At 54.5% G+C, this 27027-nt stretch overlaps 1 protein-coding gene across 1 annotated transcript in view; it reads right to left on the bottom strand.

The window, feature by feature from the left end:
* Positions 1-27027, bottom strand: part of FSTL4 (follistatin like 4) — a 440804-nt gene that overhangs the window by 134103 nt on the left and 279674 nt on the right. The window contains exons 5-6 of the mRNA XM_079916826.1: positions 15365-15558; positions 11722-11845 (exon numbers count right to left, since the gene is read on the bottom strand). Of these exons, the coding sequence (XP_079772952.1) occupies positions 11722-11845; positions 15365-15558 (318 nt within the window). The remainder of the gene's footprint in view (positions 1-11721; positions 11846-15364; positions 15559-27027) is intronic.

The following is a 27027-nucleotide window of genomic DNA, read 5'->3' on the forward strand; positions in this document are numbered from 1 at the left end:
TCTGTCGATGCTCTTATTTGACCTCTAGTCCTTTTCAACCCAGCTCCAACCCACCGTTCGTCCTGTCTGAGCCAGCCATGGGTGGCCTCCACTGACCCTTAGATCCGCACCGTGCCCTGTGCCCTGGGTGCTGGGCGATGGCAGCCCCACATGTGGTCGGATGCAGCTGCCGCCTGGACGGTGCTAGGCCTGGTGAGCTCCTCCTTGGCTGTCAGCCTGCACCCAGGTGTCAGCAGGGGGACCTCAGGGGAAGGGTGGTTTGAACACCCATGAACGGCAGTGTTGTTCCCAAGCCGTCCTGCCGTCTAGCACCAGCACTTTTCTAAGTATGCTGCACAGAGGTGGGCTTTGGAAGACTGGGACCAACCCCAGGGCTGGACACCAGGAAGAGGAGGCTCTGGATGTGCTCTTACTTGTGGGAGCTGAGAAGGGATTGCTATTGGATGGGTTTTGGGTCCGAGAGGAGAGCCTCCCTCCATGGGGGACCTGATCCCTCGGGGAGCGTGGGGACGCCTGTTCTGAGTGACAGGCCTGCTCCCTGGGGCCCCACCTTCCCCTATGGGCTGAAGCCCACTAGTCCTAAGGGGCTCTTTCCATGGTGTCATCGGAAGGGGACCTGGTAAACGTGTCTGAAAGCACCTGCAGCACACGGACTTCAGGATCCAGAAAGAGCACACAGTGAGGGGCACTGTTCTGCAGCAGCACGTGGTGAATGGCCCTCAGCGAGGATTTGGCCTCACTGACCCCTCCCTCTGCCCCATCCCAGAGTCACAGATCGTGGGGATCCTTCTGGATCTTGGCCTCTGGGGGAAGAACTGGAAACTCCAACGGGTCCCGTCTAGAGCAGGGTGTGTAGCCAGTGCCTAAGCGCGCAGGTGTGAATCTGCAGACTTGGCTCTGTGTTGGCGTCTGTATTAGCAGCTGTGGGCACGTCACGGGCCCCCAGCCTCCCCGGCCTCAGTTTCCTTACCCTCAGAACTCAGGGGCGGGAGGAGTGCCCTGCCAGGTGCGGGTGTAGCGTCTGGCACGCAGCGTGTGTGCTCTGGAGAGCCGTCAGCGCCTCGCCAGTGGGGCTGTGTCTGCAGAGGCTCGAGAGCATTTGGGAAGATGAGTGAACCGAAGGAGGCACTCAGAGGGCCCGCCCGCCCATCTCACTGCCCCTCCTGCCACCTGTGGAAGGCAGAGTCCTTTGGGTCCCATTTCTACTCCCACCTGGATTCGATCTGCGATCCTGACAAGTGTACCAACAGTTGTGCCTGAAGCACCTGAAGACAAACACCCATGCCGTCTGGAGCAGAGTGGCTCTCCAAGGCTCAGCTCACGGGTGCCTGGGGCAGCGCACGCACAGCCTCCCTCCCACCTCCCCTGGGCAGACCTTACTGCGGAGGATCCAGGAACGGGACCACGCCAGAGGACTTGGAATCCTGGCCAAAGCCCGAAATGGAAAACCATTGCCAAGTAGCCCCATGTTTAAAGAGCACCAGAAGGCCACTTAATGCTGGTGGACAGCTGCTCAGTGGTCCTCAGCTCATCGTCGCCCTCAGCCCCCAGGCAGGAGAAGCCCAGGATTCACTGGAAAGTCTGCACAGAGGAGAATGAAACTGGTTTCCTGCCTGGACCTCTGCGGAGCCCTCCTGCAGGTCAACAGACTGGTAATGCACATTGTTTGTCCCAGTCCCAGGCTGGATGCCACGGGTCCAAGAACAAGAGCAGAGTCCGGAAGCGGAGGCAAAGGTCTGAGGCCCCCAGAACCCCAGCAAGTCCTGTGTGCGCTGAGGCGGGAACTCGGGGCTTGGAGCACACGGCCGCGAGCAGCTTGCCTTCTACCCAGAATCGGAACATGTTCTCTTCCGTCAGTGGGGACACCTCCCGAGTCCCCATTTTACTGCGAAGGGCATTTGAATCCCAGTCGCCTCCTTGGCCTGGGGCCTCCTCCTTACAGCGTCCAGCCTGGAGCCTCCAGGGGGCATTTGGTAAGGACCCATCAGATGCCGTAGTTATAAGGGGATCTACAGGTGGCTTTGCGCTCTCCCTCAGAGGGCCAGCTTTTGGGGAAAAACAAGTCCCACCAGGAGAGGGGTGAGTGAACTACAGCAGGGGTGGGAGCTGTCTTGGCAGCTCTCTGCCAACCCAGTGACCCAGATAACCCAATACCCCCGAGGAACAACGGTGGGCAGCTGACCCCAGCCAGTGTCACGCATGGGCAGTAGGATGGCCTCCACCACCAGAGAACCACCTGACTGTTCTGCATTCTCTCTGGGAACCGCTACAACTGCCTTGAACCTTTTTGCTTTGCTGAGATTTAGAAAAATCCATCGTGGTCGTTAATCCTTTCAACAGGTGTTTATCAAGCACCTACTATATGCCAGGCTGAACAGCCACCTTGTGGAAAGCTCTAGGCTTCTGTCTCTCTCTCCTGCTCCCTTGTCCTCCAGCTGGAACAAAATGCCTCGGGCAATAACAACCTTGCGTGCTCTCAGACGCAGCCCCTACCTTCCTTCGCCCTCTTGCCTTCGGGGTTTGCTTCTGCTTCGTCCCTTCTGCTGCTTCCTGTGTTCAGGTACTCTTGGTCACGTGGGCTCCGCCCATACATCCACCACCCACCATCTTCCCTCCCCTCAGTCCCAGGCCCAGCAGGAGGGCCTGAGGAGGGGCTGGGCCCTGGGCCAGTGGGGGGCACCCTCAGCCTTCGGGGGGCTGGAGAGCTGCTGAGTAATAGTCACGACAAGGTGAGGACCTGCGAGCCAGCAGGTGTGGCCGGTGCAGGGGACACCTGGATGGGTCACCAGGGTCTCCGACCAGCCCCTCACGTGCCGCCTGAATGCTGTTTCAGGCAGGCAGCAGCAGCTTGGGCATTCCTTGCCCTTCCCTTCTCCTCTCCCAGGAGAAGACAACTCCCTCCGCCTATCCAGGTCCGGTCTGCACCCAGAGCCTGGCTCTCCATCCACCTCCTGCCAAGGGCCACCCTGGTGCTGGGGCTTGCGAGCGCCCCCAGCCCCACCCTGTTGGTTGCTGTGCGCATGTAAGCAGAGCCCTCGCCCCGTCGCTCCCCAGCACTCTGTTCCTTGTCCGGCCCACAAGCTGGGCCTACAGAGTGGTAGTGGCCAGGGAGGTCTTGCGGGGCGCTGTCACAGAGCCTGAAAGGAGGTGGCTAGAGACGAAGGAAAGACCACAAGGCACAGGACAGTGATTTATGCTCCAAGTATCCTCCCCAGGGGCGCACAGCCCCGGGAGGGCTCACCTCTCAGGCACATACCAGGCAGGCCTTCTCCACGCCTCAGACCGCGGGGGTCTCAGGTGCCACAGAGCCCACACCACCCCCAGGCCACATCCACGCTGACACGCGGGTGTTGCCGGTAGGACGAGGGGGCAGCGAGCTGGGGGGCAGCCTGCCTTGCTTTCTGGGCTCTCGCCTGGAGCCTGAGAGGCAGCCTCGGCATCTGAGGAACCCCTTGGAGAGCTGGGCTCCGGACAGCTCCCCCATTCACATCCCAAGCCTTCCCAGCACCTTAACCCCAGGGAGCAAGCTTGGAAATCAGTAATGTGACCTTCAGCGCTTAACTGCACGTTTAGGTCCTTGAAGTCCTCACAAAAGTTTTGCAAAAACAGTGAAATTTATGAGGACAATAAGGTACTATCCTGGTAAAGAGTTGACATTTAAATTGTTCTCATTTTATATCTTTGTAATGAAATTTTTTGTTTCCTCTGCAGCCATTTCTGAGTATTTACTAACATTTCTGTTCTATGCAAAACTTCAAGTCAGGCTGGCTGGGTGGCACATGAGATCCACAGCCTGGCCTGGAGTGCCACCAGGAGTTCTCACCTCAGAACAGGGAGAAACAAGGTATCCAGCCACCCTGCCCCTGCCTCTCCCTCGAAGAGGAGGGTCTTCAAAGAAAATCACCAAAGCGTCCTATTTTAATGAGTTTTCTTTGCAATTTGTATATAATAGATTTTCGATAACAACCTGTAACAAGTTCATTTTCTACTATTCAATTGCTCTGCACTGAGGCCATTGACAGCCTCCAGCTGGGATCTTTAAAAATGGAAAGTGCTTGAAAACTCAGCTCCAGACAATGCTAGAAAGTGGGACCAATAGTGCAGCTGTTAGCAGCAAACCACTGGAGATGGGAAAGAGGCCGTCTGGGTTTGAAAATTCCAAGGAGAAACTAGCAGAGGGCAAGCTGGCTGGTGAGCAGCAGTTCTGGCTCAGAACTCACCCCTCCATGGTGTGATGCCGGGCGAGACTGTTTCACCCCAGAGTCCTGATACATGCGTGGGGGGCCCCATTTTACCACCCTGGCTCCCCATGGGGGTAAGGCACTCATTGAACACCCCCCGCCCCCCCATCACGGGCTGCCAATGGCTTTTCCTGCCCAGCTGGGGCTGAGGGGTGAGCACGCCCTCGGCTGTGTTTCCACTTTCACAGAGAAGGGAGAGCCTGGAAGGACAGAGTTCAGGCACTGGAACATCAGTTCCTTGGGACCTTAGACAACAGCCCTGCTCACTTTATCATCTTGACAGTCATCACTGGAGATCTGAAGCTAAAAGGGCTTCCAAGGCGAAGTCTGGCTTTCCCCGTGATGCTCAGTGCTCTCTCCAGCGCCTTATGGGGTATGGGGTATGGGGTATGGGGGGGGGGTTGCGGGGGGAGGTAGGGTGTGCACCTGCAGTGAAGGGGCCTCACCACTCCCCAGCAGCTCCTGCCAGGCCCGCCGGCTGGCTGGGGTAGGCCCCCGCAGATCCAAGCGAAATCGGCCTTCTCCTGGCCCGGCCCCTCTGTCCGAGATCTGCCCTCTGGGGCCCCACTGGTCAGCCATCGCTCCTCGTGACAGCCTCCTGACTCACTCCAAGTCCTTTGCCCCATTTGGGACCACACCCTCCCAACATCTGTTCAGGACCCTTTCTCCTCCCCCTTTGCCTGGTTATCCCCAGTTCTGTGTGCAGGCCTCCCTGCCAAGCCTGCACCCAGTTATTCTCTGTCCCAGCTCCTACTGTATTGGGTGGTTGTTCTGTTTCCCAACTACTACAAGCTCCCTGCAGGCAGGGCTTGGGGGTCTTGCTCATGCTGTGTCCTCTGCCTGGTGCTTGGGTTCTGGGAGTGTTGGCTGACCTAATGTTTTCCTCCTTCTAAGCTTCCTCATCTGTGTCTGCGCCTTTCCTCATGCGTGCTCTCCCAGCTCCCCTAAAGTGTTTTGGTCGCCCGCCCGGCCCCTCACTCCGTGGACCCTGCACTCCCCGTGCACCTGTGTGGAGAGAATGGGCCAGAAGCTCCCTGCCCAGATGCTCCCTCCTTTCAGAGCCTGGCCCACACCAGCACCAGGGCAGATGTGCCCAGTCTTCCTACGGTGCCCCAGTAACAGTGTTGCTGTCTTTTCTGGCGCTGGCCTGAGTCAGGGAGCTGGGGTCTCTGTGCTCAGTGGCTGTGATCCAGAGGCTGGTCCTCCCAGCCTGCCAGGGCCCAGCTTGGGGGTCTCAAGCTGCCAGGGGCTCCAGTTTTCAGCAGGGCATGCTGTGTCCTCCTCTGTGGGTCCTGGCTTTGTGATGTGGCCTTAGGTGGGAGGGCGATGGCCGCGGGGCCCGGCAGGGGCCTGTGCCAGGGTCTAGGAGGAAGTGCAAACCCACATTCCACGCTAGTGAATTATTTTCCAAGGTGCACAGATTTGCACCAAGATGGCAAAGCTGACCTCCTGGTGTGGGAGCGGGGCAGGAGCTGCGGGGCTGAGCCTGGACCGCTCACAGCCAGGGTCTGCTGCCTCTGCTGGGCATGTGGCTATGGGCTGAGGAGCGGCTCTGAGCATGACCCCTTGTCTGCACACATAGTGGTTGGGAGTGGGGGTAATGAAGCAGCAGGCAGGTGACCTAACAGACTAACAGAACATGTGTCCCGAGGAGGCTGAACGGCCGGTCAGCGGCCCTGGGAGCAGGACGAGAGCTTTATGGGACAAGCAGCTTCTGTCTTCATTAAGGGAGCATTAGGCCCATGTGGGCATCAGGGGCTCACCTCACACCCCAGTCACTCATCCAGCAGATCAGGGGCGTCCGTGGAGGTGCCCTCTGGCCTGGTCTGGCCTGGCTGGTGCTCCCCCAGCAGTGATCCCACCTGTGAGGCCCCAGCAAGCTGCTTCCTCTGCCCCCCCACCCCGGAGACGTGCTAAGGCCCTCCGTGACCCTTGGTGACACTGTGCTTGGATGCCTCTGCTTGCCGTGAGCACATGGTGAGCAAAACAGCCTCTGGCCTCTTGGAGCCTATGGACTAATACGGGGCCAGATGACAATAGTGTGGCACAGAGTGATGGGGGCTGGGAACACACAGACATCTTTATCATCACCGTCATCATCTCCATCATTGACCTAGCTGGCTAATGATTACTTAGCACCTATCATATACAAGGTATCATTCTAATCACTTTCCCCATATTATCTCATTTAGTGCTGAGTAACACTGTGTGGTGGCTAGTATACCCATTTCATAGTTAAGGCACTTGAAGCTCAGCTTAACTTCTGGTAAAGACCTGTCCAAGGTCACGCAGCTAGTAAGTGGCAGAACAAGGATCTGAACAAGGTCTGACTCAGTCCACACTCAACCACCAGGCCACAGTCTTATTACCGTGTAGAGATGAACCCAGGGCTATGGGCACACAGAGGAAAGCGTGTGGGGCTTGGTAGAGGAGAGAAATTAAGGAAGACTTCCTGGAGGACGAGACCATTGAGCTGGGACTTGAAATTCAGGGAAAACCACGGTGGGGACAGTGAGATTCTCCTTAATGGAGAATGCTGATGAGTTGCAACCTGTGTTTAAATGCACGAAATGTTTCTGGAACCAGGAATTTGGGTTCTCCTACCTGCTGGCTGTGTGACTTTGGGTTAGCTACCTAACTTCTCTGAGTTTCAGTTTTTTCATCTGTAAAACTGGGACATAATCACAGTGCTGACACATGATAAATGTCAGATATCATTTTATATGACTCAAGTAGTAAGAGCTCATCACTAACTAAAGCAATATTAACAAGCAAAAAAGCATTCAGATGGCACACTGACATTGGCTTCAGGGGCACTGAAACTCACGTGGAAACTTTCTGGAGCCCCTCTCTCCACTGGAGGTGAGGAGAAAGTCCTGGCAGGGGGTAGTGAGACTCACAGCACCTTCTGATACCAGTTTCCAGTTCCTCCCTCCAGTGGCCACTCCAATTTAGCTGTTTTATGCCCTTGAGCAAATGAGGGACCAAGAGAGGGAATCTGTTTTTTTTGCCCCTTGATTTGCAAGTCCTGCATGAGGTATCACACATGTTGGGGTTGGGGAGTCGTCACACTAATGGTCTTAGCATCCGCCAACACCGACACCAGCGCGCAGGTTACTCCTGCTCTCCAAACTCAAGAGACAAATATTCTCAGATAAAACTTCTGATAAACCCCATGCTATCTGAAACGTTGCTATTCACTATCCCAAACTAAGGAAATGAACAGAGTAGGATAAAATGGTATCCTTACCGGCTGAATTTCCTGTCTGAACTCACGCTACATGGATAAAGAGCCGGACAGATTTGGGGGAGGGATGGTTGCCGTTGTTTTAACATCACAGGGTGGCTGTGAGGGCTGACTAAGATAACGTGTCTGGCATGGCGTCTGGCCTGGGCGGGCATTATTCATTCCAGAAGATAACGACGTGCGAGGTGAAGCCGTAACCATCCTTTCATTACGCAGAAACAATGGCAGAAAAACAGCTGTAAATTCGCCAAGTGACCACCTCCTCTGTTTTACAGAGTTGCCCTGATACAGAGGTATTGCAGTAATCAGATTAAATCACTGTTTTCCTTCCTGCTTGCCTGGAGCTGAGGGAGGGCATCTGACTCTCACACAATCAGCTCCCTGCAGTCCCCCTGACACGGGTATTCCTCCTGGACACTGTGCACCTGTGATCCCAGATGTTAACACGGGAAGCCCTTTATCCTGCACCGCGAGCTGCGCAAACCCTTCCTTGGCATGCAGCACATTGCTCTCATAGGAAAAGGACAAGTATTTTTCTAAAAAGCAGAAGGAACTTGCAATGAATTCAAAGCGAGAGAAAAATCCTCGTTTAAAGTAACATGTTTTTCCCATGCTCCCAACCCAGGCACTCAGAAAAGTGCAAAAACATGCATTATGAGAAAGATTTTTAAGCGAGCAACTTTTAGATCTATTTATCGAGATGAACAGACAGGCTGGCATGCACCATGCTTACCAGTAATCCTGGGGCCTGGGTCTCTGTCTCATAGCAGGGACGGGAGGTTCTGAGGCTTGTTAGGGATGGGGAGGGAGGAGTGGGGAGGAAGGGTGGGGGACACGTGCGGAGGGGACACTGTGTCTTTAGTTCCGAGATCAGCCTGTGGTTTGGAAAGCCAAAAGCAACCTGAAGAGAACGTTTGGATGATAAACAGAGGAAGAGAGGGAGGCCACCCTCCTATTCCACTGCCATCACTGTACAGACATGGGTGATTTGCAGCCTTCCCACCTTCTGACAGAAAGAGGCTGACCTGACTTCCACGGCTAAGGGATCTGTCCTCTGCCCTCCTCAGGGGAGGGTCACCTGTTCTGCAAAGCCAGGAGGAAGGTGCAGCCCCATCATGAACCCGTTCAACTGAGTGCGGCAGCCAGCAGCCCTAGGGTCCCTGGCATTGCCCTCAGCCATCCGTAGACAATGGCAAACACCGGCCCAGCCTGGGCTACGCCAGCTGCACGAGAAGACGCGATTTAGGAGATCCACCCACAACACCAAAAACTCATAAGTACAACCCACTTCTCCAGGGAAAACTTCCCTAGACCCGTCCCTTAATAGAGCGGCCGAGTCAGTGCCAGGAGTCACCCCACAGACCCTGCCCTGCCTGGTACTCAAGGATCCTGGCAAAATAGAGACTAAAAAATACAAGTTTAAAGCCTCAACTTTTGCCAGACTGTCAGCGGCAGTTTTGAAAATTAAACCCAAGATGTTGCTGCTGAAATGTTTCAGATATTACTTTCCGAGTTTGAGGGAGATTTCTTTAATGCCTATTGATTTCTGGTTAAAAAGTTGTACCTATATGTCTCATTTCAATTTCCTAGTTAACATTCACTGAACCATAAATCCATTCCCAGAGCAATGGGAATTTAGAGTTCTTGTGACTTTGAAAGACCATTGATCCCGTGCGCTCCGAGTGGCTGACTGTGAGGCCTCTATGACAGGGTCCACTCGTGCTGCAGCTTCCTTAACGGCTGCGAGTTTACGTTTTATTGCATATCTGTTATTTGGGTTGGGCTGTGATGAATGGTTTGGCTGCCCGGTTCAAAACAAGTCCAAGGCGACAGCAGAATCTAATTTGCTTTAAAAACGGTGATTACAAAGCTTTTCAAATAATAATCCAGGAATGAGGGAAACAGACAGCACATTGCTGTGCATGGGACATATGGCTGGAGGTGAAGCAAGGACTTCCCTCCTCTTCCACAGGCAGCTCCGCTCACAATGACCTTCACTAGGGAGGCCAGGGGGGGCTTCTCTTTCATCAGGGGTAACAGGGATGCTGCCATTTCCTTGAAAGTAGAGCCCTTAGCTCCTATTTGGTCCCAGACCAATTCCCATGGAGCGGGCTCATGCGCTAGAGGCTTCTGGGGCACCGGGTACCAGGACGGTGCCTAAGCAGTGCCCTTCTCTGCCTAACGATGCCATCGTGGGACATCTGAGTGCGATGCTCAGTGTATCCCCCAAGTCCTTGAAGTCCAGCCTTGGCCCCCAGCTCTTAAAAGGCACTGATCTTTTTCGTTACAGTTCCTTTTTCAGAGGGGCTTGAGCGCACAAGGCACTGTCTCAGAGCTGCCCCCAGAGAGCATGCTGCTGCTTCCCTGACGTGGAGGGCGGCTCACCCTGCCATCTGCCCCGACATCTACTCTCTTTCTGTTCACGTCCTGTGGGAATAGCATCATCAAGAGGGGAAGCTGGATGGAGAGAAGCTTGCGGGAGGTGGATGCTGAGGACAGGAGGGGAGGGAGGGTCTCGTCCAGCGTGTGCAGGGCAGTGCCTAACAATGGGCTCTCCAGAGGGGAAAGAGCACCCTCGCCCTTTTGCAGCATCTGTGTAGGTGTAGATTTCTGTGTTGTAAATACTCCTACTATGGCCGATTTAAAGCTACCAACCATTTCACTGTTTGCCTTGCAAAAGTCCTGAAAAAATCTAAGAATCGTCTCACGAGCTAGGTCTCTGGAGTTGCTGATACTTCCAGACATTCTAAAATTTAGAGATTTAGTTCATGGAATAAGCTCCTCAATCCACAAAGCAAACCCCTCCCACAGCAGATTGAGCCTACAGTCATTCACACCTTATTATGAACCACCAGATGCAGATATGGGTTTTAGCCGTGGGCAGGAAGGAGGAGGTTGGGGAGCCACGCCTAGTCACCGTGTATCAAGCGGAGCCCGGGAACTGGGGGTTGGACTCTGGGCCTTGGTAACAGGGACGTCGTGGACTGGAAAGGCACCGCCTGCGACAAGCTCAGGGACATTTCCCACGGGGAAGAATCGCACTCATTTTTCTCCTCTTAGGTCACATGAGTACCTCTTCTATCTGCCACAAGAGCTCTTCCTGCCAACAGATCACAAGGATTTTCAGGCCTTGTGAATGTTTGGAATAGCACACAGAGATGTCCACGAAGCAGGAATACCTTCCTGGAAAATGGAACTCCAGGTACAGGCTGGGGCCGGGGCCGAGGATGCCAGGACCTGTGGCTCAGGGTACTCAGGGCACCCTGGGGATCTCATCCCTGCTCCCCCAGTTCCAGGGCCTGCAGTTAGGAGCCGTGAGCTTGCAGGTCACGTCCAAGGGCGCCTCACACAGGGCACACACATTACCTGCTTTAAGCAGAGCCTGAATGCTGTCTGTCGTACAGGGACTTCAACTCTTTGGGGCCAAGAATGTCCCCTCTTGTCTCGGGTTAGGGCCCCCGCATCACCCTTTCCTCTCCTCTCCTGGTGAGCTTGTCTGCAGTTACCTGGGGCTCCTTCTTGCATCTCGCATCTCTTGGAAGCCCTGTTCCAGCCCCAGCTACGGCTGGCGTGAGGTCATGTCTTGGGGCAGCACCTCAGGGAGAAGACCTGTGTCCTTCAGCTGCCCTACCCACTTGCCATATGTACTAGCGACCCCACAAAGGGTCCACTCCGGGCACCTCCTCCGTTTTCAGGTAGCGCACCCCCTGTCTCTTCTTCTCCAGGGATTCCCCTGCCTGTCATCAACCAGGACCCTTGCTCTTCATCATCCTCCACAGTGACTGTTCCCTCTCCTGCCTGGCCAAGCCTCCAGCACCCTCCTGCAGGGTTTACCCCCAGGTAGGGTTCCCTGATGGGGCCAGGCCACTGCCTGGGGAGAACCCTAACATCTGCTTCCCCCATGTGCAGTCACAGAATCCCCTAGCGATGTGAGGCAGTGCCCTCCTAACCGTGCTCACGTCGCAGTCCCGGGTCCCTCAAACAATAGCAACAGCGCGAAGCAACTTTATCCAAAAGGAGCAGAGCGAGTTCCCCCCCCCCCCCCACCCCGATCCCTACCGTCCTTACTTGTCCCTTAAAGCTCAGGCTTGTTGCAAAACAAATTCAACTGCTTTCACGTATAGAAGAAGCCAATCTTGGAAACAACCAAGGACAGACTCCAGGCCCCTGACACCATTTTGGAGCAGGAATGTCTGTTTGCCCACTGCGAGCCCCGACTGGGGCTTGACTTACGGAAGGCTGTGTAGAACTCATGGAGGGTCAGGAGGCCGTCTTTGTTGTCGTCATCAAATCGGAGGAGGTCGCCTGGTGAGCACCCCAGGAAGTCCTCTTCCAGGCCCTGCTCCTTCAGCATGTGCTGCAGGTGAGAAAGGGAGCAAGGCTAGAACCGGGAGTGAGCTCAGAGCTGTGGGCACTGCTGGAAAATGGCTCAGGCCAAGTGGGTGGGGCTGTGCTCACCAGCCTGTGTGTGTGTGTGTGTGTTCGTGTGTGTGTTCGTGTGTGTGTGTGTGTGTGTGTGTGTGTGTGTGTGTGTGTTCGTGTGGGGACTCCAGCAACAGCTCGGTGGGCCATGAGGAGCACCAAAATCTCTTTGGTATTGTCTCATTTGATTCTCTCATTTTATAGATGAGACAACTGAGGCTCAGAGAGGGAAGGGACTTTCCCAAGGTCACCCAGTGATTGGGGCCGACTCGGGATTAGCATTCAGGTCTGTCTTCTCCCTGCCTGGGCAAACAGACCCCAGACAGTCTGAGGTGGGAAGGATCCTGTGGTCACCCGATCTACCCCTTCACGTTGTAGATGGGGAAACAGGGAAGAGAAGGGGCCTGATCAAATACGCCCAGCAAACAGTGGCCGAACTCAGTGGCTCCCAGCTATGTAGAGCTGGAAGGTCACTGCTCCATCAGTGTTCCCCTCGCTGCCTCCACCAGCCCACTCCAATCTCAGGGCAGCACATCCTAGCCACAGCACTCCCCCCAGGAAGGGGAAACTGCCGTTCTACTGACCTAGGCTTGGGCCCCCGTCTCTGCCTGCCCTGTCTTGCCAGGAACACAAACCACTACCCTTAGGATTCTGTCACGGGGACCACGGGGGAGCCCCTGTGAACTCCTCTCTGGATGTGGCCTGGGCCACAGGGCAGAGGTCTCCCCAGCATGACCAGTCACCTTTTGGCATGTGTGTCTGGAACTAGAGTCTTGCAAGGAAAATGCTCAGAAGGACATCTCAGAAGAAAGAAAATGATTTTATTTTTGTGGGGAGAGGGGAACGGAGGCCTTTCCTCTTTATTTAACGGTCTCAGCTGGGCCTGCTATGTTAAATGCAATTTAATGTGATAATGTTAAAAAAATGACCCTTCACCCAGCAAGTAAGAGTGTTCGATACAAGGGCGATCAACCGTAACGCCCGAAATCAATCTTCCAAAGATGGAAATTTCCCTTTGTCTATTTCTGTATTGGAAGTTGATTAACTTTTCATAGGACTGACAAGTTTTTCCCGGACGCCTCTGATTCAGTGTCAAGGAAAGGCCCATTTCAGCTGGCCCCTGCGCGGCAGATTTATGAAATGTACTTTAAACACATTAAATTTTAAAGAGGAAATCATAGTCCAATTACCATGCTTGTTAATGGCTTCAGGTGCCTCGGGGCATGTCTCTGCCGGGTTAGAGCAATGCACCCAGGAAGGTTCTGTTTACCTGGCAGCTACCGGGAGCCACGTGGGCCTGGGGCACCAAGAGCCCACAGCCGCCTCTGTTAAATAAGGAGAAAACGCCTGCCCTCCGGGCTCCCCGCACAGCCTGTACTGCGGGGAATCGAATCGCCAGATGGCTCTTCTCACGGGTAACCGTAACTAACAGGACCTGGGCTCTCCCCAGAGCGGCGTGGGTCACCTGTGGGTCCCTGGCCCCGCCCCTTGGGCTCTTAGCCATAGCTGGGGGCTGAGTGTTGCTGGAAGTGGCGACATGCAGGCTGGCATGTGCCTGGGAGGCCTCCCGGGGTGCGGGCCGTGGATGGACTTGCACAGGCTGCCAGGTGTGGGTGAGCAGGGGCGGGTCTGCAAACGCCTTAGGATCTGTGTTTCCCCACACACTCCCTGGAAGCAGGCTCTGGACTGGCTGGACTTGAGAAGGGGACCCTGCGTGGGGAAGCGTCTGGATAACTGCTCTGTACTCAGATTTTATGGGCACCTGTCATCCCCACAGACTTGGAGAGGAGCAGGTGGAGCCTGTGGTGGGAGCCCTCCCCCCAGGGAGCCCCCTGTACCGTGAGGAGAGCAGGTCCACTCACCACCCCCCCGCCCCCCCGGCCCCCGGGTTTCGTCTTAGTTCACCATGTTCTAGGTAGTACACACTCTGCATGCAAGTCTCCTGATTTCCTGGAGCTGCTTCCTCATCTAAAAATACTCGGGAAGGGAGGATAACACTAGCACCTACCACACAGCAAAGGGTGGCTGAAAGGTTTAAGGAGGAAATAGTAACAACAATAAAGGTGATGCTGACGAAGTGATGCTGACGGCTGTCACTTACTGAGAATGTGCCGCGTGCTGGGCACTAGGCTGAGAACTTCACGTCTTAGCTCATCTAACCCTCCTGAGGACCCTGCGACAGTCACAGACAAGGAACGAGGCACAGAGAGGCGAAGTTGTCTGCCTAGACCCACTAGGTCCCTGTAAATGCTGGAGCTGGACCTGGACTCAGGCAGTCTGACCGCGAAGTCTGCATTCGTAGCTATTCTACCCCCGAGTGAGGAACACATCTGTGTTGGGCACATCACAAGTAAAGGGTCTTGCTTAGTGCCGAGCCCACAGTGGGTGCTCTGTAAATGTCAGGACCCTCCCTAGCCTGGTCCTTCCTGGTGACCTGGCCACAGCTTTGATGAGGTCATTGCTGTGCCTTGTGAAGGATTTCTTTAAAGTAGCATCAAAGGTGGGGACTCATCCTATTACCTGTCCTCTGGTGGGGGGCACTCTGTGGTGTCTGGGGCAGAGCTGCTAGGCCCTCCCACCCTTCCTGGGGAGGCTGACCTCGTCCTCCCTCCATATCTTTGCCCCTCGTGTGGCTCCAGGGCCCCAGGCCCTCAGAGACAAACAAGCAGAGTAGGAGCAGGAACTCAGGCCCTCGGGGCCACCCAGCCTGCCTTTCTGCCACCAGCACCCAACAGGTCCACCCTGCAGCTGGCCTGCCTGGTGCCCTAGGTTGCTCCTTCCTCGCTTCTTTTTGCTGCAGATGCTCCAGGCCCTTGTACCACCTTGTAGCTGGACAGAGGGACACGCGTGCTGTGTCTGGGAGGGAGGCCCCATCCAAGTGTTTTCTCAAAGGGAAGAGCAGTGTTTGGGGGTGGCCACAGGACTTCCCGCAAGCCAGCAGGCTGGGGTGCGGGCTACTGATTCCTGGATACCGCAAAGGGCGAGGTCCTAGCGGAGAGGACGTGGGGACACCCAGGTCACAGCTCCAGAAGTGTTTGGTGGGAACCAAACCTGCTTCCTTTGAACCTCTCTGCTGAGGAAAGCAAAGGACTCAGGAAGAAAAGACTTACTTCCTAATGAAAACCTCAGAGCCCAGCCGGTGTGCAGTGTATGTTTCACCAGCTAGCTGAGAGTGCCTCAGAGCTTGTTTGTAAATATTTGCTGACGGTGGCTGGTGGGAAGGAGACACTGACATCGTTCTGTTTGTCAGATATTCTCAAGAGGCGTTAAACACAAGCTCTCCGACTCCCGGGAGGTGGCTTTCTCTTGCAGGAGCAAGGCCTCCTTGGCATCCCATTTACAGAGACGGTTACAAATGACTCTCCCCATGTGGATCTCCCAGTTCTCTTCCTTCACACGCGGAATGGAAAACTGGATTCCTCCGTGATGCAATTTCACCGAATGCCGTACCCACCTGGGCCAGTTCAGAGCGGCTGAGGTGGCCGTCCCCGTCTACATCCAAGTCCTTAAACAGAGATTCCACCAGGAGCCGCTTCTGGGAAGCAGGGTCTTGTCTGCTGTCCCCTTCATGGAGTGGCTGCAGGCGGGTCTGCAGCGCCAGGAGGGCCTTCTTCAGGTGGGCGTAGTCGGCCATGGTGCATGGGTTACCTGGAAGAGAAGATGGGGTTATTGCAGCCAGACTCCTCCCCCGGTCTCGAGAAGACCTCCGTCCACCCCACCCATCGGCAGTTGCTGGGCATTCACTATGTGCAGCGCAGGGTGTTACCGGAGTGCGTGAGACCTATTCGTCCGTCCGTCCACCAGTCCATCCCATAAATATTTATGGAGCAGTGCATACATGCTACACATGATGCAAATGCTGGAAGGAGCCTGTTTGTTCATCTCGCAAATGTTTATTGAGCACCTACTACAGCCAGACACAGAGTGTTTGCCAGACGGAATGGGGAGATCCGTCCAGGGGAAGTCCCAGCACAGCCCCACAGCGGCTTTAGGAAAGCCGCTCCGATTCCATTTTGTAATAGCTCATCTTTGCCTTAATCCTACCTTAAAGGCTGCTTTGGAATCCTTGGTCTCATAGATTAGCGAGTTCCAGTTAACAGGACTAATAAGCCCTGCTTAAGTTCATTAGGTACACTCCCAGGGCTGGATTACTTCAAAACGAACATGAGTACACAAGCCTACGACCAAGACACAAAAGGCAGCTTTTACAAAATTAAAACCAGAGCGCACAGCCCGTTGCTCTTAGGCCTTTTATCATGGCCATGCTTGGTCCACAGCATCCGAACCACACAGTGTTTTGGCAAATGAGGCCTGTGACGCACTGTGACATGACATAGTTTATCTCGCTGGCAACAGGCCATGAGGATGCTCCCCGCACAGGGCTGCACCGTGAGTGGAGGCTGCTGGTTGTTAGCGAACGGGAGAGCCTCTCTGGCCCCACTTCCCCACCTCCCGGGATGGAATATGTACTCCAGCACCTGGCTTTGCTGAGCCCTGGAGCGTGGGTGTGCACTCCTCCTCATCCAGTCCAGGGTGAAGCCAGTGCCCTGCTGGGAAGGGAGTGTCTGGGGCCTGGGGCTCGTCCCCTTAATTCCAAGGCCAGTTTAGGGCACCAGGTCATAGCTCAGGGGGGCTGGAGCGCACTGGATCTGGAGTCCACCGGGTTTGAGTCCCAGCTCTGTGGCTGCCTGTGTGTGTACCTTGCACAAGGTGCCTCAGTGATTTCATCTGTGAAGTGGGGAGAGCAGTGCCTCCCACACAGGGCTGTTAGGAGGGTTAAATAAGATACGCACCTAAAAGGCACAGCAGCCGTTTGGCACCAAGTAAGGGCTCATAAAATGATAGCTACTCTCCCCCTTGTCATTACTGGAACCACATTTGCCGAAGAGCAACAAACAGGGGAGCTGCCTGGTGGGGAGAGTGCTGGTGGGGAAGTCTGTCTGTTTCTCTCCCTGCCTCCCTAGACAAGCCTGGATGGTCCAATCACTTTCTTGTGCTTGTTTGTGTTTCTAGATTTTCTTCCAATTTGGGTCAATTGATTCTTGTCAGAAACAGATACCTGTTACTCTCCTCCTGCATGTTTATTTAGAAAAAAATCAATTGCTGTGTTCAATATAATCAAATCTATTTGCTCTCTAGAGGTTTCTATGCTCTGACAAGAACAACTCACCCACCCCTCTTTGGCCTTGTAGGGTATCCATTCCTGGGAGCTCATAGGGCCCCTGGTTGGCAAACCCGATTCTCAAGTCTGTACGGCGTTGAGAATTGTGGCCGTGTCCCACGACCACACCCTCACGCCCAGGGGAGTACGTGGCGGCCTGCTGGGCTCTGCTTCCTGAGCCTGGACAAAGGTCAGTCTGGGGAAAGTAGAGGAAGAGCTTTGCTCAAATCCTGGCCTCCAGCCTCCAAGAGGGTGAAACTAGTCCTGGCAAATGGATAGAAGCTGGATGCGGTATCTGAGTAGAGAGAGAAGCTTTGGTGGAGACGGCAGTGGAAGTCTCTGTGGGGGGATCTGCAGGGACCTGCACTGGAGGGCCTGTCGGGCTTTCCTGGGGACAGGCATTCATGCCCAGATGCTGGGAAGCTAGTGCACACAGCGGATGGCTATGGGGGTGATAGGAGGCTTGACTCAGAAATGCTAGCGCACAGTTAGCCTCCAGAAAAACACACTACAGCAGGGCCACCTGAAGGACGGGCCGGGCCAGGTCAGATGGGGAGAGATGTTTCATCCTTGCAGGTCCTCCCAACCCTCCAATCTTCTTCACAGACCCTGGTGGGGCACAGATCTCCTCTGAGCTGCCTGCTGCCCTAGGCCAGGGGTCCGAAGCTAGACAGCACCTCCCACTCTGGCAGGCCAGGGAAACCTTCAAGGTGGGTTCTGTCAGGTGGGTTCTGTCAGGTGGGCTCCCCAGGCTCTTCCCCTCTTATCACATCCCTACAGTTCACTGTCAGTTCACAGTGGCTTCTCCACCCTGGCAGCTGCCCAGCACATGAATCCCAGTCAGGAAGGTATGTACATGTCTAGAAATCAACTTGGGGGAAAGAGGTGGTGGCGCCCAGTCTCCAGGGCCAGCTCCCTGAGCCCCTGGTCTGGCCTCCTGCTAGGGCTCATGCCAGCCATGCCCTCCCATCCTTTTACCAGCATTTACTCATAAACTCTGTGCCCAATACTGGGGAGCACTTTGAGGATACGATGGAGCTTCCCATCCTGGGCATCAAGGGTGCCCGTGGAGGGAGAGCTAACGAGGCCGGGGTGAAGGAAGTCTCCCTAAGGACGGGACCTGCAGGATGAGCGATCTGTGGGCAAAGGACGCAGAGGGGAGGGAATGCCAGGTCACAGGGACTGCAGGTGCGGGAGCTGGCGGCACAGAGGAAGCTGGTGTGGCTGAGCCGGAGTGAGGCGGGGATGGGGGCACAGACAAGGCTGGAGGGACGTGTGGAGCTGGCGTCGGATGCCAAGACCGGCAGAGCACACTTTGCCAAACTTCCCGTGGCTTCTTTCCTTTACTGAGGGCCTCACTGTGCCTGGGTGCTGCTGGGCGTGGGGGTCCTGGGATAAACTGAGCTGCTCCTGGAAGACGATTTGAAATCCTTTATCCCAGGAGCACTTGCACTTTACATGAGTTTCAACCTGGAATAATTAAATCATTGGCCCAATGTTCCTGAGCTCCTCTAATATCCCTATAGCTCTGGGCGACCACGAGCACCAGAAGAAAGACACCCTAATGGTGTCACTTTAGATTCCAAAATTCAACCTCTTTCAAGACTTCTGCTGCTTCATCTCCAGCAAGGACTGCCCTCTCAAAAGCCTTCCCTTTTGGTTTCCAGGATGAGTTTACCAAATCCCAGGTTTAGTTTTTTCATTCAAAACCCCCCCTGGTCACACTGTGGGGTCAGACGGAGCAGCTCACCAAGGTGGAGCATGGGCGTCTGTAAAGGTTCTCACCCTGCTGTCAGTTTTAAACCTCTGTCTTATTGTAAAAGAAACACACGTCCATCAAAACAACAACAACAACAAAACACTTGGAAAGTGCAGATAAGTATAAAGAAAGAAAATAAGTTACCCATAATCCCCTTCCCAGAGGCTGGCCAGAGGTGAAGCCAGGCCCTCTGCACAGGTGACCCTGACTGTGAGCCGTTTAAACCAGTGGAGCCCTGGCTGGCCTTGTGTGTCGCACGGGGCCTGAGGCCCGGCCCACAGAGCCCCTGTTTTCAGATCTTCCTCTTCCCTTACTCAATTTGGGCAAGAGCTTCAATACCCAAGGGTTGGGTCTTTCTCAGTATCATGCGGGTCATCGCTGCCCGCTCACCCAGCAAGTCCACCGGGGACTTGAGGAGGTAGGGGTGTGGAGGGAGAAACAATCTTAATAGCACCTGCCACACGAATGTGCTGCTTGGGGTTGGTGTTTACTGCTCCCTCCAATGTTCTTTTATTTTTCTTTATATAGCAGGTCTTTGTTAGTTATCTATTTTATGCACATCAGTGTATACATGTCAATCCCCATCTCTCGATTCATCCCACCCCCACCCCCACACCGCTTTCCCCCCTTTGTGTCCATAAGTTTGTTCTCTACATCTGTGTCTCTATTTCTGCCTTGCAAACCAGTTCACCAAAAAAACCCCCCATTTTTCTAGGTTCCCCATATATGTGTTAATATACGATATTTGTTTTCTCTTTCTGACTTACTTCACTCTGTATGACTGTCTCTAGATCCATCCATGTCTCAGAAAATCTACAAACAATAAATGCTGGAGAGGGTGTGGAGAAAAGGGAACCCTCTTGCACTGTTGGTGGGAATGTAAATTGGTACAGCCACTACAGAGAACAGTATGGAGGTTCCTTAAAAAATGAAATATAGAATTACCATATGACCCAGCAATCCCATTACTGGGCATATACCCAGAGAAAATAGTAATTCAAAAAGACACACGCACCCCAATGTTCACTGCAGCACTATTTACAATAGCTAGGTCACGGAAGCAAGCTAAATGCCCATCGACAGACGAATGGATAAAGAAGATGTGGTACATATATACAATGGGATATTCCTCCAATGTTCTTTACCCAAACCTCTGCCCGGCTTACTCTTCACTGTATATTGGCCACTGCAGAAACATCACCCAATCTAAACTAGCACCCCCAGCTTCATAATTCTCTGTGCCCCACATGTCTGGGGTGGGCCTGGGTCCCAGGGACGGACCCTGCCCCTTTGGAGGGCAGGTCTCTGGAGGGGATACAGCAGAGGCTTGGGGACCACAACACCCCTCCCGGGTGCCCCCGCGGGGGCTGACCATGATGATGGTGAGAATGGCCGTGCCCAGCCTGTCCTGGGAGCCCTGAGCCTGGGCCTCCGTGGCCTAGCCTGCAGTACGGTCAACTTCCTTACTATTGATCCAGGGTGGGTGGGTGGGAGGGACTTCCAGAGAGGACTCTGGAGAGGAGGACGTTTGTATATGATATTGAGGTCTGTGACTTGAATGAGCTCACCTGGAGCTGCCCAGCTGGGACATTAGGGGAACTGCTTCATGAGTAGGCAGACTAACATAATTTGTACATGCTTGGAAAGTCATTTAAGTGTTTCCTCTGTGTCTTGGTGTTTTCAAGGAAAAGAAAAATTTGTGTCATTATAATATGGGGATTTTGGGGTCTCTTTGTGACTTAGGCTAGGTCAAAGCCTTTGAGTGAGGCTTGGAGAGTCCCAGGGAAGACCCCTCCAGGCCCATAAACTCACTGTGCCTGACTGCAGCCGATGCTGGCCTGCTGGGTACCTTCTTGCGTGCTTTCTCCTCTCCTCTTCTTTCCCCTTTCTCTGGGGCCCAGCTCAGCCCCCTCCTGCGCACATACAGAACCACTGTCGTCCATCCATCTTCTTACTCTCTGCCCTGTACATATGGTCTGTTTTTGTGTGTGTGTGAGGCTTGTCCTCTGTCTTAGTTTGGCCTCCTGCTTAGCAGCCCCTGCAACTAGGATAGAGGGTGAGCAGTATATTTGGAGATGATCCCAAGAAGTGCAGGGAGGAAGGAGGAAGTGAGACTGGGGACAGGGAAAGACAGTGGCAACCGGGGCTCAGTCCACAGGACCTTGCAGAGACGGTGCTGAGTACACCTCGGAGCTGCTCCACCGAGGTGCCGGGGGCAGGGTGCTCTTCTACCAACTTCCGGCCCTCCTGGGCTGAGGGCTGCTCCTGGGGGCATTACCCCCACCCCAATCCAGCACTTGTGGACTCAGCTCATGCGTGAGGCCAGAAAGTGCCCTCAGGCTGAGGATGAGGTTGGAAGCTATTTACAGGTGTCACGGGGACTGATCACCCGAAGCTGCACGGAACCTCTGGGTTGACTGCGGGAATCTGGATGGGGTGCTATCAGCGTCGGCTACATCCCTCTGTGGGGCTGCAAGTTCCAAGCTGGTGGGGCTGGCCTGGATAGTCACACGCACAGTGGGACAGTGTTAAATGCTTGTGAATGTGGTTGAGTCCTGCGGCTCTAGGCAGACTCTCTCCTCAAGAAGCTAGGGTGACAGGACCACTGTGTAACAACCTTAGCTGGGGTCCTCAGGTAGAGACAGCCTTCATCACAGGCTGCCACACCTGACACCAACTCCACTAATGACAGTCGTTGCAAGGCTGGAAGGAGCACTAGACGGGGAGGCAGGAGAACATCTGGTTCTGTTTTTGAGCAGCTGTGGGACCCTTGGAAAGGCATCCACCCCTGCCCTTCTTGCATCCACTTCCTACCTTAGAATAGGGGCAATAACAGCCCTTGACCACCTTACAGGGTCCTTTTACGTAAAACTAAATATAAACAGACTTTGCCATGTCTGAGTGGTCAGCCAGCCCCGAGGGCTTCTCTGCATGAGATGGGCTCAAGGCCCTGTGTGAGCCGGGGCCTGGTGCATCTGTCTTTGTCCCCTTCACTGATGCCCAGCGCCTGGCACAGGTGGCCACAAAATCAGTGAAGACTTCTTCACTCCCTTCCCCTCCCCACGAACATTTCTGCTCTAGGGCCTTTCACGGAGGGAGGCTTGTGTCCCGGCCAGCCTTGCAGTGATGAGAATCCCCAACAGGCCCTTGGAAGGGCCCTCCGCTGGCTGGGGTGCCCCCTGTGCCGCAGCGCTGGCCTCGGGCTTCCTGCCAGCATGTGTGTGCGCAGGGCCCCTCCTGCTCACAGACCGGGCCTGTTTTGGCAGATAAAATATTGATCAGCCCGCTGAGGAGCCCAGAGTGTGATCCTATTTTCATGTCAGAACTTGGTAATGAACTACATTTATCAAGCCCGTTCTCCACGAGAAAGGTCAGCCGCAGATCTGGCTAAGTTGTTATGACACCTCATTAATCTAGTTCCCTCAATAACTGTCCCTCTTTGAAGATTCTAATGTTCTCCCATTCCAGCCACAGTCCTTCCACTCCGAGGGAGATTATTATAGCAGGAGCACAGGCACATCCGCATTTAATTTTTTGAGCAAAGAGAGATAGGAAGCAGGTAGCAGCTTCTGGAATTAAACGGCTATCACAGGCACGCTTTCTATTGCAAAACAAAGGGAAGTAAGAGAGACATTGAGAATATTCTATCAGCCACATGCGCCCCTGCCAGCCTGGGCCTCAAAGGGGCGGTCTTCACTCTGTGGCAGGCAAAGCTTCCGGTCCCCGGTGTGGGAGGGGCTGGTGGCTCCAGAGTTGAGGAAAGGGGGGTTGCACAGGGTGGGCAAGGTGGGAGGCAACAGCCAGGAAGCAGGACGCTCAGATTCTAACCGAGAGGGAGACAGGCCATATGGTCGAGGCCCCGGACAGGCCCAGGTCCCAGATTCCGGGGGGGCCTGGAGACCCGTGGCACCAGGAAGGGAGGTGGTGCGGGAGACTGCGGAGGGGCCGTCTCTGCCTGCCACCCTCTCCGACATCCCCCCGCCCCCCGTCTTCTCTGTCGCTGCCCTTTCCCTAGGCTTCACTCTCTGTTATTCATGCACTGTTGGTGTCAGGCTGCCCCATCAGATGGGGGCCCCTGGAGGCCAGGGCCCTGCCTTGTTGCAGGTGTGACGCCAGCACCTGGCCCACGCGCCTGCCTGCAGAAGGTGCTCATTAAATGCCTGCTGACTGGATGAAGGTGGAATCTTGGTGGAGTGCCGCTACAGCCCTGCCCTGAGGAGGGGACAATCCCGGCCACCCTGAGCCACAGTGACTGAGGTCTGGAACTCCGGAGAGGGCTGGGGGCCGTGTCATCACCCATCAGATCAGTTCCTGGTTGGAGGGGGGCGTGAGATGCACGTGTGGTGGGGCATCTGCAGTGAGTGTGTGTACGTGTAGCTGTGCTCACTGCCGGGGGCATGGGCCCTACCTCGCTAGTAGGGGCACCCCAAAACATGCGACAGGGCCCCACAGAGTTGCGCATGGCCAGGCGGGGGGCGGGGAGAGCCACAGAGGGGATGCTGCCCTGCTGGACACGGGGTCACGTGGAAGATGTCTCCTCCGAGCCCCTGTGGGGACACACACGGCTCTTCGGGACCTGCCTCTGGAGAGGAGGAGGATGAGAGGGTCTGTCCTCTGGTTCTGCCACCGCTGGTCACGACATCCTGGACAGCCCTGTGAAAAGGCCAGGCGGGGGGCGGGGGGGGCTAGGCTCGGATCAGCAGCCCAGGTGGGGAGGCCTGAGGGGGAATCTGGCCACCGCACAACTTCGGCAAAGGCCTGGTTCCATACCAGGGCTCTAATCAGTAACTGCGCACAGAGCTGACCCTGGGGACCCTCTGAGCTCCCAGGGAGAACTTTATACACAGGCAGAATTGGGGGGTCGGGGTGAGGGGGATCCTGAGGCCCCTGTGAAGACCCCAGCCCCCAGCGGCCTCCAGGGTGCTGGCTCTTCTCTCACCAGGGCAGCCCTGCACTTCAGAAGTCCCCTGCAAACCCCAAATTTATGAGAGAGGGGACTGCAGGACAGGGGTTACTTGATATCATGAAGAACTCCTCTGCCATTAGCAGAAGCCATCCCACTTGGGCATGGGTGTGAGCTAAGGAGCCGGAGGATGGGAAGGAAGGAAGTGCTGTGGGGGGGCCGGTGGGTCGTGCTCTGAGATGCCCACTTGTGGGGGAAGGGCAGCTCCCTTCCCGAGCCGCACAGCAGCCAGCCATGCCCTCGAGCCACACCCTCTGAACTCCAGTCCTCCTCGACCTGGCAGGGTGGCCCAGCCCCTAGGCTCAGATCCAGAGACCCTCACCTGGGAGAACCCCCAGAAGGGTCCAGGGGAGAGACTGGATGTGGCCACAACCTCTTGGTGGCTGTTGGGTCCGCTCATGGGTAGGCTCTGCCCTGAGCCCCACCCAAACACCAGCAGTTCTCACATTGTCCCCAGATGGCCTGACAAGTAATGTCACTGCTGCAGGCAAAGCTGGGATCTTCACCACCAAAGCAAAAACTCAGCTTAATCGTCTGGCACCAACATCACAGCTGAACATGGTTGTGTTACATGGGCCTCCACTGCAATGTGTCATTCGGAAGTCTATTTTGAAACCGCTAAGCTGTGCAAAGAGCAAGAAGCATTTTACTTCCTGGTCTAATTTATGAGCCGCCATAACTTTACTGGAGTTTAGTTTAAGAGGAACAGATGTTTAACTTGATGTAAATGCATGAACGTTAACAATCTTTCTGCTGCCATTTCTGGGACAATTCAATTAACAATAAATGCCAAAACCAATGGGTTTATCTTTAGGATATGTTTTCACTAATACGATGTACTTTTACTGATGGTGTTGACCAAGCCACAAAATTCTGAAAACCCCTGGCGCTTGTTAAGCACACACGACACGGCCTCCTCACAATCCCCAAACAGACACAAATAGTTGTACTCAAAGTCACTCCACCTGGTGACTCCCTGCCGGCTGTCCCCTGGGGCCCGTAACTTCTGAGCAGATGGGTCACTACTGCCACACTCAGGCCCCCTGGGGAGGTGTTTGCGCCATGGCCTGAGCTGCGTGCGATTCCTGGCTACTCCCACTACCTGTCAGAAAGCGGCCTGGAGATCTGCTTCCAGGTGCCCCTTCCTGGAAGGCCCTCTCTTCAGATCTGACTTTTCTCCCAAGGCCCGGCTCTAAGGAGGTGCTCTGTCTGCTCCAAGCCACACACTCTCATCCTGTCTTCGTCTCTGCCCGTCTCCTCTGAGACTGTGCTCCAACACCTTTGCATCTCCTGCGTGAGTGTCTTCAGTCTCTTAGAGAACTGGCCGTGCGGACTGCAGTGGACACCGTCATGGGCCACGAGGGCGCCGGCGAGTTGCTGCCTGCCCTTGGTTCGGCGTGCTGGGCCAGCCTCCCACCATACCATCACTCTGGGCTCCAGCTGGCTCCCCTCCTCACGCACTAGTCTCAACCCCAGAACCAACGGCAGGCCCACCACTCATTCATTAGCAGCCCCTCATCGGCCCAGACCCCAAAGAGGGCCTAGCGTCAGGCTGGCCAACTGTCCGTGCTCAGGGTCCTCTGCTCTTTGCCCTGGCCTGTGCTATTTGTCATCCCAGCTTCTTTGGAATGTTCTGGGTTGAAGGTACAGGACCCACTTTGGGCCCACAACAGGATCTGCACATCTAAGGCTCCACGTGGCCTCCTGCCCTGCTTGGCCCAACACACGTGCCACGCAGACCATGCACCTTCTTCCCCAGCTGCTGCACCAGAGCCGATCAAGGCTGCTCAGACGCTGGGTGGAAGTAAACACCTCCACCTGCACCCGAGTTCTCGGACAAAACCTCATCTCAGTTTTCGACCCAGCATCAGGCCATTTAAATGAACAAAGCCACCCAGAGCTTTGCTAGACAAATGGTACATTTGCTCATCAGTGCCTGGTTCAGTTGATGTTGCCATACGATCTGCTCTTTGACATTTACAGTCCTCTCTTCTACTCCTATTAGAGAAAGCAAAATCGGTTGGAGTCCAAGGAGAGGGATCCACATACACTCTTTATGGTTGATGGGCACACCTGTCAGGTGGCCCCAGAGTGAAAGAGTAATGTTTGAAAACTTGAATAAATGCTAAAGCCCTCCTGGCATTAAGAACTTTAGTTTTTACTCTTGTGTTCATGGGAACCTCACACAACTAGGTTCCCCACCAAGTGAGTCATGCTTTCTAGAAGGAGGACACTGACTCCTTACAGACTCCAATCCCCCACTTTCAGGCCCCTGCCTGCTCCCCACCTGCCCTCACCCACACTAAGAGGAGAAGCAGTAGTGCCGGACCAGAGGATGGCCAGCAGTGGGGAAGCTGGAGCGCGTGAGGGGGAAGAGAGTGGGCACCAGCCCACTTGCTGTGATTCCATCAATTTTGTTCCTGAGAATTGCTGGGAGGCTTCCCAAACACCTAACCAAAGGGCAGGGTCCTGCTACTGAGGCTGCAAAAGTTTAGTTCCTCAGGGGTCAGATTGTCCAGAAAATGTTACTGCTTTGAGCTTTCAGCTGCCCTGTTTTTTTTTTCCCAACAATTTTATTGGAGTATAATTGCTTTACAATGGTGTGTTAGTTTCTGCTTTATAACAAAGTGAATCAGTTATACATATACATATACCCCCATATCCCCTCCCTCTTGCATCTCCCTCCCACCCTCCCTATCCCACCCCTCTAGGTGGTCACAAAGCACCGAGCTGATCTCCCTGTGCTATGCGGCTGCTTCCAACTAGCTATCTATTTTACGTTTGGTAGCGTATATATGTCCATGCCACTCTCTCACTTTGTCACAGCTTACCCATCCCCCTCCCCGTGTCCTCAAGTCCATTCTCTAGTAGGTCTGCGTCTTTATTCCCGTCTTGCCTCTAGGTTCTTCATGACCATTTTTAATTTTTTTTTAGATTCCATATATATGTGTTAGCATACGGTATTTGTTTTTCTCTGACCTACTTCACTCTGTATGACAGATTCTAGGTCCATCCACCTCACTACACATAACTCAATTTCGTTTCCTTTTATGGCTGAGTAATATTCCATTGTATATATGTGCCACATCTTCTTTATCCATTCATCTGATGATGGACACTTAGGTTGCTTCCATGCCCTGGCTATTGTAAATAGAGCTGCAATGAACATTGTGGTACATGACTCTTTTTGAATTATGGTTTTCTCAGGGTATATGCCCAGTAGTGAGATTGCTG

Source organism: Stenella coeruleoalba (genome assembly GCF_951394435.1).
Source record: "Stenella coeruleoalba genome assembly, chromosome: 3".
NCBI lineage: Eukaryota > Metazoa > Chordata > Mammalia > Artiodactyla > Delphinidae > Stenella > Stenella coeruleoalba.